The following is a 12,258-nucleotide window of genomic DNA, read 5'->3' as shown; positions in this document are numbered from 1 at the left end:
CCCAAGCCGAAAACATCCTTAGAAACCTGTAGCAACCAATCCCCAACAAGAAAAACACACAAAACAACAACAAACAAGCATGAACAAGGAAATCAAAGGCTTAGATTAGCCATGGTCATGCACTCACCTCTTTGCAGGAATATTCTGACCAACAATGAACGAATCCACACTCCCAGCAAGCTTCCCACACGTTCCTAGCCTTGAACTTACTCAACTTAGCAAACAACTTCTGCTCACGCTGCTTCTCTTGAACCGCTCTCCAATGCACTGCATACTGCTCAGGACTCTTGGAATAAACCAGGATGTCGTCGATGAAAATGATGATAGACACACCCAGAAACTCCTGAAACACACTGTTCATCAATCTCATAAACATTTCTGGTGCGTTAGTCAACCCAAACGGCATCACCAAAAACTCAAAATGCCCATACCTCTCCTGAACGCAGTCTTCCTCACATCTGCCTCATCTATCGGGATCTGATGATAACTTAACGCCAGATCTATCTTGGAGAACCAAGTAGCACCTCTCAAATGATCCAACAACTCATCGATCCTCGGAAGAGGGTACTTGTTCTTGACAGTGACCCGGTTGAGACCCTATAATCAATACACAAGTGAAAACTCTCATCCTTCTTCTTATCGAATAACACCGGCGTTCCCCACGGTGATACACTAGGATGGATGAATCCCTTGTCCAACAAATCTTCTAGCTGCTTCTTTAGCTCTGCCATCTCTGCTGGAGCCATCCTGTAAGGAGCCTTGGATAACGGTGTCGTCCCTGGTTCCAATTCAATCGTAAAAAGATCAGACCAAGATGGTGGTAATCCATGCAATGACTGGAACACATCCTCAAACTCCTTCACAACCTGAATACTGCTAACCGTAGACTTACCCACTGACTCTGGCATAGATATAATTACCAAATAAGCCTCACAGCCCTTCTCGATCATCTTCCCAGCCTGAATGGCCGAGATCACAAGACTCCCCAAAGTCGGTATAATCCCCTGAAAAACCAACTTCCCTCCTGAGCGCTTAAACTCCACTCTACCCCGATGACATTCCAGATGAACCATATGCCGATGAAAACAGTTCATCCCCAAGATAACGTCATACAACTCCATTGGGCTGATAAGCAAATCCGTAGGCCAAGACTCTCCCGCGATCTGAATATCGATACCCCTCACTCGACCTATGACTCTCAGAAACTTGCCTCCAGGAACTCTGACCAAACCCGCATGCTCTCCGGGATCCCCCATGATACCCGCACTCTCTGCACACTCTTGGGTAATGAAACTATGAGTAGCTCCAGAATCAAACATAACATGGGACTTAAACCCGTCCACCAACAAGGTCCCTACACAAAACTCATATGTTGAGAACCTGACACTTTATCACAGGATAACATAAAATCTGAACTTACTAAGAATTCATAAAGACAGAGTACCAGAATTATACCTGTGATCGCCCCGATACTGGTTCCACGAGTCTCTACAACACTGCCACTGCTACCGGCTGCAATCTAGGACACAAGGGCCTGATGTGCCCTAGCTCCCTGAAATGATAGCATACACGAGTTGTTGTCATAGGAGCACTCTTCTTGGGACAACTAGCAATCTTGTGATCCTTGCCCCCACACCCGAAGCAACTCGGACCACCCGGCCTCTGCGTAGCCTCCCATCTGCTCTTGGTTCCTTGCGCAGGCTTGCCGCCCTTGCTAGAACCTCCCTTATGCTGAGCCTTACTAGGCTGAACTGCTGGGTTAGCCGCCACTGACTGTGCCCGGATATCCTCCTCGATCCCTGCTGCAGTCTCAACCAGCTTTGCACGCGTAGCATAACTCCGCCCTCTATAGTGAACCCTGAAATCATCATGTAGGGCCCTCATAAACCTCCTGATTTGAGCCTCCTCAAACTCCATATCCCGACCCCCATACCTCAGAAGTCGACTGAACTCCAAGTCAAGCTCCCGCACTAACCGAGTCCCCTGAGCCAGCTGAAGGAACTGCACCTCCAATCTATCTAGTGCCTCTCAAGGGAAATACTTGCGGTTGAACTCAAGGATGAAGTCAGCCCAAGACATCTCCCTTTGCACTCTCCTAGTAGCCACAACACTCCACCAAAACTGAGCATCACCAGTCATATGGTGGACCCCAATTTCCACCCAAAACTCCTCAGGACATCTCAGAGTATGGAAGTAACGTTCCACACTCGTCCTCCACGCATCCGCAACAGTAGGATTAATACCTCCCGAGAGCCGCTCGATACCAATATGCCTCATCTCTCTCAGCATGCTGACATAACGTGAATGAACTCCTACATCCGCAGCCACTGGCTGCTGCACCTCTGCCGCCACTGGTGGTACAACTGGTGCCTGAGCCGGTATCACAGCCGGTAACCGCACTAACAATTGTGTCAGCAAACCCGCAAGGTTGACACCCGGGACTCCACCCACTGGGACTCCCACACCTGGGGCCCTAACATCACCGGCTGCTGGTCTGCAGTTTCACTAACCACCGGAGTCCTGCCCCTACCACGACCACGTCCGCGTCCATGACCACGACCAGCAACATCATCCTCTCTAACCATCTGCACTACCATATGAACAGAAGGCTAAGCACACAATTATCATAACACAGAAACATAAACTCACTGTGGAATCACACTATAAGCTCGAAAAGGATGTTCTAGTACTCCATGACACACACAATTGACTAACTCACATAATCAATCAAGACATGCAATCCCAAACATCACAAAAAAAACCTAGTAAACCCAAACCTAGAACCGTAAGGGCTCTGATACCAAACTGAAACGACCGACCCATTTTTTTAAAAATAATATATAATAATAATAATAGTAAATGATAATAATAAATAAACTACAACTAGTGGTCCCATACCCACTAGCCACCTAACCACAATCACAACCAACAGCGGAATAACAAATACCAATATCCAATAAATATCCAATGATAATAAATAACTAATATCCAAAACATAACCATCCCAATATCAAACAACAAGAAACAAAGAACCAGCAACCTAACAAGTTCTAAAGACCCAAATCTAGGAACCTAACAATGCCAGACAACATCCAATCGAGTCCCTAGAACATCCTCCTCTTCATCGCCTTGATTCCACGATCACACTTTGCCTTTACCTGCACCACAAACACAAATTGAGATGCATGAGTATTTGATAAACACTCAGTGAGGCAATCTTCCCATCTACTGGGCTATACACACAAGCAACAGTGATTCCAAAGTTCCAAATAAACAACAAACAAAACATACAAACCAGGAAAACAAACATCATCTTGCTGGAAGGGAGGTGTCGACTGACACCAGCCAAGTGTCGACCGACACCAGCCAAGTGTCGACCGACACCAGCTAAGTGTCGACCGACACTGACATTGGTGTCGACCGACACTGACATTGGTGTCGACCAACACTACCCCACAGTGTCGATCGATTCCGTTTTGCTGGTGTCGACCGACACCAAGTGGTGTTGACCGACACCAAGTGGTGTTGACCGACACCAAGTGGTGTCGATTGACACTCCACCTACAACCGCGATCCGCTGCAAAGCCGAGAGTCGAATCTCGCTCCCAACCTCCTCCAAATCGTAAAATACTCAAAACCTAAGCCGAAAACATCCTTGAAACGTGTAGCAACCAATCCCCAGCAAGAAAACACACAAAACAACAACAAACAAGCAAGAACAAGGAAATCAAAGGCTTAGATTAGCCATGGTCATGCACTCACCTCTTTGCAGGAAGATTCTGACCAACAATGAATGAATCCACACTCCGAGCAAGCTTCCCAGAAACTGTTTTCTCTCTTTTTCTCTCTGTTAAGCGGCCAAAACAAAAAATCTCCACGACCTAGGTCGACTTGCCACTTAAATAATCCGGTTCTATGGTTTTCCTTAAAAAAACCGATCAAAATCGACAATTGAATCAATCTGGTCGAACCAGAAACAAGTGGTGTCGACCGATACCACCATGGTGTCGATCGACACCCTCCCCCAAAATGCACCGTTTTGGTTCACGGGCGTTACACATCCTTAAACAATGCTAAATGTTCTGAAGACAATGAATCAAGCATGGTGCAATTCTTTAAGAAAAGCTGATAGTTCTCATACATAATTTTGACTCGATAAAATAGACACAGTTTTGACTCGATAAAACAGACAGTTTTGACTCGATAAAACAAACTAACTGACTCAAGAAAACATCAAAATGCAAAATAAGAAAGAACAAACTGCATCATTAGATATGTAAAAAACCTCCCCGACCCGGTGTGAAAACAATTCCAAGAAAAGTGTCAGATACACTCAAAGAAAGTAAAATAAAGAAGAAAAAAATGGTATATAAGTATATAACAAGGGAAATAGAAGATGTTATTGAGTTCATAAGTGGTGAGGTGGGCTCTCACTGAAGTTCTAGGTCTGTCCTGGCTCCCTCATTTTTTGTCTAAGACGGCCTTCTACAAAATGAGCAGGGGACTATGGTTATGCCACATCGCTCGGGATAGCAGTATCCTCCTGAGTCTTGGTCTGAACCTCATGCTCTATGTTTGCAGAATCTTCATCATCCTTAGTACTATCATCCTCCTGCATAGTGGAACCAGAAACACAAGCACATGGTCTGATCCGCATCATGGCTCTCAACATCCTTTGCATCATAGAGTTGTTTATCTTCTGAGAAGCTATGATCCATTATAGATGATTGGACATATCCTCCGGCGCTGGAACTAGTGGAAGGCAGTATTGCTCTGGATCATGAGGAAGAAGCATATAAGGTTGAGGGGCATGCTCCTCCGCTACAATGGTAGTCTCCTCATATATCTCATTTTCACAACACAACACAAAACAAGGTTCCTTAGTCCAGTGACCTGATGTATAAGGTCCATTACCAATCAACCCCCAAAAAGGCATGGGTATCCGCTGACTTAAAGTGCAGAAATGAGACATCTTCTTCCTTTGAGAACCCGTAAACGTCACAAATCTAGACGAGTCCAAGACCAGTGTTTCTTGTTACGGAAGAAAGTGAGTGTGCCTTCACTTGCAAGGGGTTCCTTAGGATTATTGTATGCAAGACGACATGTGGCTAAGAACTCCTTCTCAATCTTCTATATTCTCAAATAGAGAGATTGCATCCTCCTCGATCTCGAGGTGCTCCAACGCGAATTGTTGACCAAAACAAGTAGGTAAAAGCTCGACAGGTTGTATAGCTGCCAATAGTTTAGTATCATAAACGTCCCACTTTCCATTGATTGGCTTGCTATTAGGATCCTTGTCATAAGGATTCTTCTTTAGTGGAGGTGCACTTGGTGGAGGTACTCTCTTCTTCCCCATCTCCTAAAAGCCATGAAACGTTGGTTTTATTAGTCTTCAAACTCAATTTGCAACAAATGATCATAACAATAAAGAATAAATGTCAATGGAAGCATCTAATTTCCAATAATATCTCTAAAATTTGTTCTCCCTTAGTTTTTCCAAACTAGTGAAAATTTCTCATAGCAAAACTAAGTCCAATCCAGCAATTAGACATAGAAATCGCATTCCCCAAGTAGTATTAAACAAGATTCTTGCATATATTCATTATATAACATCAAGGGAAAGGAGAAAAGATTGAAGGAGGTTAAATAAAATTGATTTGGCTTGTCATAAGGGTGGACTGGTCGGTCCTTAGTATAGACCGATCGGTCCTTCAGACTCAAGAAATGTTTTTTCAACGTCTTAGGTAGAGACCGGCCGATTAGTGGAAGGGACCAGTCCCTTTGGTTTGGCTTTTTGACATCGGTCACTTTGCAATGGGATCGATCGATCGATCTTATGGAGGGACCAATCGATCTTTCTCGTTTGTCTGCAGAACTGTGCTTTCTTTGCCTCGAACTAGTCCAAAAGCCTTCAATTCCAATGTCACTTTCTAAACCCTTCTCATGACTCAAAACAAGAATTGAAAGACACAAAAGACGAACAAATACTCGATAACAGACTCAAAAGAATATAAAAAGAAGGTTAAAAGATCCAACACCGCATATCATCCTTTCCGAAAAATTTCTCATACCCTTCTCGATTTTTTTGATTATTTTTCGGATGACTATTACTTTATCAAAAATTCCGACGACTTGAAAATTGCTCAGAGTTGGTCGGTGGAAACATATATATATTTTCTTGTAGTTTTTTTAATATGAAAATTAAATCATTAATGCAAAACCTCTTCTTTTCTCGTTTTCGAAATTTAATACTAATATTTAAATATTATATCATAAATACTTGTTTTATAATACAAATAACTAATATTTAAAAATTTATAATACATTTTATAATATTTAAAATACTTGTTTTATAATATTAGTTATTTGTATTATGAAATTTAAATACTAAAATGATATACTATTGTATGATGCTATGATACTAATATTTAATTATTAGGTTTTTTCATGCATGATTCAAAAAGAGCACAATATATTTATGATATAATATTTAAATACTTGTTTTCCAAAAATTTATATTGAACAAATATATTGTGTTCCTTTAACAAATAACTATGGTTTTAACAGTACCAATATTTAACAAATAACAATGTTTTAAAAAGTATTATCATATTTAAATATTATATCATTAATAGATTGTGCTCTATTTAAATCATGCATGAATTTATTAATTTTAGTTCAATAACTACACATTTAGAAAAATTATGGTTGTCTATACGTAAATCATGATAAAATTTAGACCATACTAAGCCAAAAAGATGTCATATAATGGTGAAGGTAAAACCTAAATCTTAAGGTAGATAAACTCTACCTTTGAAAAAGTGAGAGGATTGTCAACAGTATTTTCTTATAACTTTACGAATGATTTTATTTATTATTTTTTTTTCAACCAAACATAAAATTAAAAAATAACTCCAAGGTTGATTGCCCAAACTGGAGGATAAGAGTTTACAAAAGAAATGTCAGAAACTAAAGATTTTGAATAACGTGCTAGACAATCTGCCCTCACGTTTGACGTCTTCGGAATCTAGGTCAGACTGAAGGAAGGAAAGGATAGTCTGAGGGAGAGAAAATCCTCCAAAAAGTTTGAGAAGGCTTGCCAATCGTCTGGAGCCTGCACCATCGCTATCAGCTCTGAGCAATCCGACTCAAAGTTCTGACAGTCATCACCCACTTGCTAGGAGAGACTCCACAACCCAAATCAAAGCTTGTAACTCCGAATGAAGAGGTGAAGGGCTGCATCGTAGGCATCTTGCTCCCAAAATTAATGTCCTATCTTCACTATCACAATATCCCCATCCCAGACCCACAAAAGGATTTGAACCTTTCCAAGAACCATCAACCTAGCATCGAGAATAAAGTTCCCGTGCCTCCGAGATTGGCTGAGAATCTAGGTGGTTCGCAGAGAAGCACTTCGCCTCCTCCCACAGTAGTTTATCATCAGTCTCCTGATTGATAATATCAATTGGCTCTGCCTCATTTCCCTGAATTTTTTTTTTATTTCTGTCCTTCCAAATTTACCACAAAATCAATGGAAGCCTATAACATATATCCGAACACCCGGAGTTGGATGATGCCCGCCAGTAAATAAAGCCTAAATTCGAATACACAGATCCATAGGGAAAGCCATCCGGAAGTATCAGAACCGGAGACAAATCCCATACTTTACGCGAGCAAATGCAATCAATAAGAGCGTGATTAATGGTCTCTGCCGCAGAGCCACATCTTTTACACTTGACATCGCATTGGACACCCTGATGAGCGATGTCATCACAGGAAGAGTACCAGACGCAATCTGCCAGAAAAAAATGTTGTACTTTTGGAGGGACTTCAAGTTTCCAGGCTTGTGTCTGGAGTTCTGTGCACGATGGCCTGTATTCAACTTCCCTGATTAAATTCTGCGCTAGCCGGTAACCCGATCTGACTGAATACTTCCCGGATTTGTTATAATGTCATATCAAACTATCCGGTTTAAGAGATTTGCTAACCGCCATACTCCGAACGAGCAGAATATCTGCCGAATCCATAAAGTCCTAAAGAATAGGCATATGCCAATCCTTCGTAATTGGATTAATTAAATGGTGACCATCATATTAGGATGTAGAAGTCTCACCATTAGCTGGTCTAGGCTAGAGATCCAGTAACCAAGGATCATGCCATACCGAAATATTACAACCAGAACCTACCGTCCACCTTGCCCTTTAAGGTCGAATGATTATATTTTTATGATATCACTTAAGGTGTTTGGTTATTTTATAGCATTGTTTTTTTGTTAATTGAATGAAATGAAAATTTATGAAGTTTCCTTTTTATTCGGTCAAATATAGTCAATTTTAAGGTTTGTTGACGGATTTTTTTTAGTAGGTTCGTAATTTATTCAAATGTGTTTTATAAAAAAATAGTAACCTAATAAAAATGATATTGAAAATGTTGAAATCTAATTAAATTTTAATGAGGTCTTATTTTCCTATAAATACATGTATGTCCTAATCAAAATCCATCACACAAAAAAAATCAATAAAAAAGAGTATTTGTTTGTAGAAGTAGCTTTCACCAATATTAGGAATCTCTTTCAATTTCATTAAACATTTGTATGATGCTAATTATGTATTTTTATGATTTATCATGATATTTTGTAGTCTAGAAATTCCAAATTTTCATTTATTTTATCTATCATATAAATAAATTGTTATGGGAAAAGGCTATCATATAGATAACATTCATTATTTATATATAAACAGATAAACAATAAATTTGTTATCCGTCTGATTTTTTCAATCTTAAATTAAAAATATTTACCCAATATCATATGTGATAGAAAATTTATTCAAAATCATATTTTTGGTGGAGATTTTCGTTCCAAAATATATTTTTCCCCTAACCATACGCTTTACATGTTTATGATGATTTTCTTGCTTTATGATTTTCAGAAGATTGGTCTTTGGATAAAAACTAATGGAGAATAATGAAGATATGAATTCACAACCAGAGCTATTAAGCATAAGTAAAAAATTTCTATTTAATTTTTTTTATGAATAATTTATTTGATAATATTTATTTATTTTTTTGTTTATTAGTTGATGGAACCAAGAGTTATATGTATGAACAAATGTGGAATATATGTGCTGGACCTTTGTGTGATCTTCCAAAGCCCGCAGAAAAGGTTTATTACTTTCCTCAAGGGCATATTGAGCTTGTGAGTCACTTTATCTCCCTCTCTATAAATATATCACTATATATATATATATATATATATATATATATATATATATATATATATATATATAATCCTCTGTTTTGGTATTTTGTATGGTTTGTGAAATATTTGCAGGTTGAGACATCAACAAGAGAAGAGTTCGATGAGATGAGGCCAAATACTAATCTGCCTTCGAAGTTTCTATGTCGTGTAATTGCTATTCAGCTTAATGTATGTGTTTTAAGTTCAAGGGAATAAAATGAGCTACACTATTTTAATTTGTACATTTTATTTTCATTGTAGAAAGACATAATTTGTTGTTTTTTTTTTTTTTGTAGGTGGAAAAAAATACAGATGAAGTTTATGCTCAAATTTCTTTGATGCCGGATACAAATGTGAGTTGTGAAATTTTAATATTTAATGTCAAACATCATTGTAATTTTATTTTGTCCTAACCAATTTTATGAATTTGTAATAGGAAGTTGTAATCCCAATTACTAATGATAGTAGTCGAAAGCCAAAGGTTTGTTCTTTTACTAAAGTCCTAACGGCGTCAGACACTAGCACACATGGTGTATTATCTCTTCCTAAAAAACATGCCATTGAATGTCTTCCACCGCTGGTAATTCTGCATCGCTTCTCTATCGCATTAACTAGAATTTTAACTTTCATTAATTATATATATAATTATATATATATATATATATATATGTATTCAAATTTTGGTTTAGGATATGTCTCAACCAGTGCCTACACAAGAACTTGTCCTAAAAGATCTTCATGATAATCAATGGAAATTTAAACATACCTTCAGAGGTATTGACTATTTTCTTCATCAAAAATCAGTGCCCATTTGATTAGTAACTAATGATCTTATTTTTGCATCCAGGTACACCGCAGAGGCATCTATTCACCACTGGTTGGAATGCGTTTGTAACATCAAAAAAATTAGTTGCTGGAGACCATTTCATTATCCTTAGGTACATTTCCCTCTAACTATATGTCTTTTAGTTTTTAGACTTTGAATTTACTTTTTTGTCGTTCTAGAAGAGAGAATGGAGAACTGCTAGTTGGCATTAGACGAGCGAAGTACGAAATAGACCACATACCTTCATCTCTAATATCAACGCAATGTATGCTACATGGAGTCATTGCTTCTGTAGTAAATGCATTCAATACAAATTGTATGTTCATTGTGGTTTACAAGCCAAGGTATATTTCAAAATACTACTTAATTATTATTTTAATGAATATTACTTGATTTTTCATTTATTATTATTCTATCGAAATAATGTGAATTAGTTTCTTCAACAAGTATGTTTATATTTTGGTTTTTGATATAATATCAGGTCAAGTCAATTTGTTGTTAGATATAACAAATTTGAAGATGCATTGAAGAATAAGTTTAATTTCGGGTCGAGATTTATGATGCGGTTTGAGGGTGAGAAATTTTCTGAAAAAAGGTAACGTTTAATCATAATTTTTTTTCTCCATTTCTAAAACACATTATCTATATAACACATTTTGTTTCACAATCAAAGATACTCTGGGATTGTTATTGGTGTAAAAGATTTGTCCCCACATTGGAAAAATTCAGAATGGAGAAGCCTACAGGTATTTATATTACATAATTCAACTATATTTGTTTAAAATACAATTTTGTGTGTAAGAAATAACATATCAGTTTGTCCAAAAAAAAAAAATAACATATCAGTAATTAACTATGTTTTGTTTCGAAGGTGCAATGGGACGAGGTATCACCATTTCCAAAACCAAATAACGTATCAGCGTGGGAAATTGAACCTTTAGTACCTTCATCAAATAATTTCCAGTCAACTTTGCTCCAGAAAAAAAGCCCTTGTCAAACGGGTAAAGACACATTGTTATAACTTTATTTATTTCATAAGCTAAAGCTTTCTTATGCAAATACATTTCTTATTCTAACTATCTTTATCTATATAGGTTCATCATCATCGATTGTTTTGACTGACAACAAAATTGGACAACCGAACATGAGTTCTCCAGAGAATGCTCCTCAGCTTTGTGATCATGACGTAGTTGATGATTCCAAGGTTTCTTATGGTTCACTAATGAGTTACAGAGTCCCAACCATGCCCAACCCGAACTGTGCTAACGACCAAATTGTTCAACCAGTGCAAGAAAATATAACTACCGATGCAACCACTAGTTGCATGTTGTTTGGAGTTGATCTTCTGGCCACACCCTCAAAAAAATGAAGCCGGCAAACAAATTCTCTCAAGTTGAATCAACATTTTCAACATCTTATGAAGTACTTACAAATGTTAAAACAAATAATTAACATATTATGATGTGTACCACCAACAATTACTGGGTATCTTTTTTTTTTTTTCGGTTTTGTAATGTTTTGGAATTTAGTATGCCGAGTGAGAGAAGGCAAAGAATAAACTAAAATTTAAATGACTTGAAATTTTAGATGATTGAGAATATAAGAGAGTCGAGAATTAGAAGAGAAGGTTTTATTTAAACTTTGACTGAAAAAACAGTATTTTGTTACTGAAATGAAAAAGTTTTTGTTGATTTCGTAAAGAATTACTATGGAATATAAATATATGATAAGACATTTATACTAAATGAGATATAAGTGAAAATAAATTGGTGAGGTAAGAAAAAAAAAATAAGTGAGATAAATTGACCAAATTAACGATGTAAAATCCCACTTTGCATTTAAATAGTTATAACCAGTAAATAGATGATTTGAAATTTATAGTTAAGAATCACCTGCAACGATGCCACCATTACTATTATATTAGAGCCAAATGTTTTCCAAATGTTTTTTTTTTTTAAGGGTTAAATCCAAATTTCATCTTTGCCAAGTGTTTTGTTCTAATCTCATGGCTTTCCTCTTCTCCTCAAATATATCTACAAATCGTCTCCATCACTTTCTTTTGTAGTCTTCAAACAAACCGATAAACATTCAGAAAATACTCATCACTGAAAAAAAGGGTCAGCTTTTACGAACCTACCGACAATTTTTTATAAGGGTCAAATTAAATATGGAGTACCCTTTTAAAACTAAGATC

General features: G+C 37.5%; 1 protein-coding gene and 1 pseudogene across 1 annotated transcript; one reads left to right on the top strand and one right to left on the bottom strand.

The window, feature by feature from the left end:
* Positions 1-4,429: 4,429 nt before the first annotated feature.
* LOC109130618 (uncharacterized) lies at positions 4,430-5,356 on the bottom strand (annotated as a pseudogene).
* Positions 5,357-8,499: 3,143 nt separating this feature from the next.
* On the top strand, positions 8,500-11,664 carry LOC104779080 (auxin response factor 13-like). Its single transcript, XM_087495818.1, has 13 exons — positions 8,500-8,591; positions 8,931-9,004; positions 9,078-9,196; positions 9,332-9,427; positions 9,535-9,591; positions 9,675-9,818; positions 9,928-10,012; positions 10,086-10,176; positions 10,244-10,408; positions 10,546-10,659; positions 10,738-10,810; positions 10,936-11,065; positions 11,159-11,664. The coding sequence occupies exons 2-13, from the start codon at positions 8,956-8,958 to the stop codon at positions 11,431-11,433; spliced, it is 1,398 nt and encodes a 465-aa protein (XP_087351944.1). The 5' UTR covers positions 8,500-8,591; positions 8,931-8,955; the 3' UTR covers positions 11,434-11,664.
* The last annotated feature ends 594 nt before the right edge of the window (positions 11,665-12,258 follow it).

Source organism: Camelina sativa, chromosome 3 (assembly GCF_030686135.1).
Source record: "Camelina sativa cultivar CO46 ecotype springtype chromosome 3, ASM3068613v1".
NCBI classification, from domain to species: domain Eukaryota; kingdom Viridiplantae; phylum Streptophyta; class Magnoliopsida; order Brassicales; family Brassicaceae; genus Camelina; species Camelina sativa.
This window is presented reverse-complemented; position numbering and strand designations above follow the sequence as displayed.

What these genes read in the sequence shown, in the direction of transcription:
- LOC104779080 (XM_087495818.1), top strand. Translation starts at nt 8,956, where the DNA reads ATGGAGAATAATGAAGATATGAATTCACAACCAGAGCTATTAAGCATA. An exon ending in ATTTAAACATACCTTCAGAG is followed by an intron (nt 10,013 to 10,085) that starts GTATTGACTATT and finishes TTTTGCATCCAG; the next exon opens with GTACACCGCAGAGGCATCTA. An exon ending in GACCATTTCATTATCCTTAG is followed by an intron (nt 10,177 to 10,243) that starts GTACATTTCCCT and finishes TTGTCGTTCTAG; the next exon opens with AAGAGAGAATGGAGAACTGC.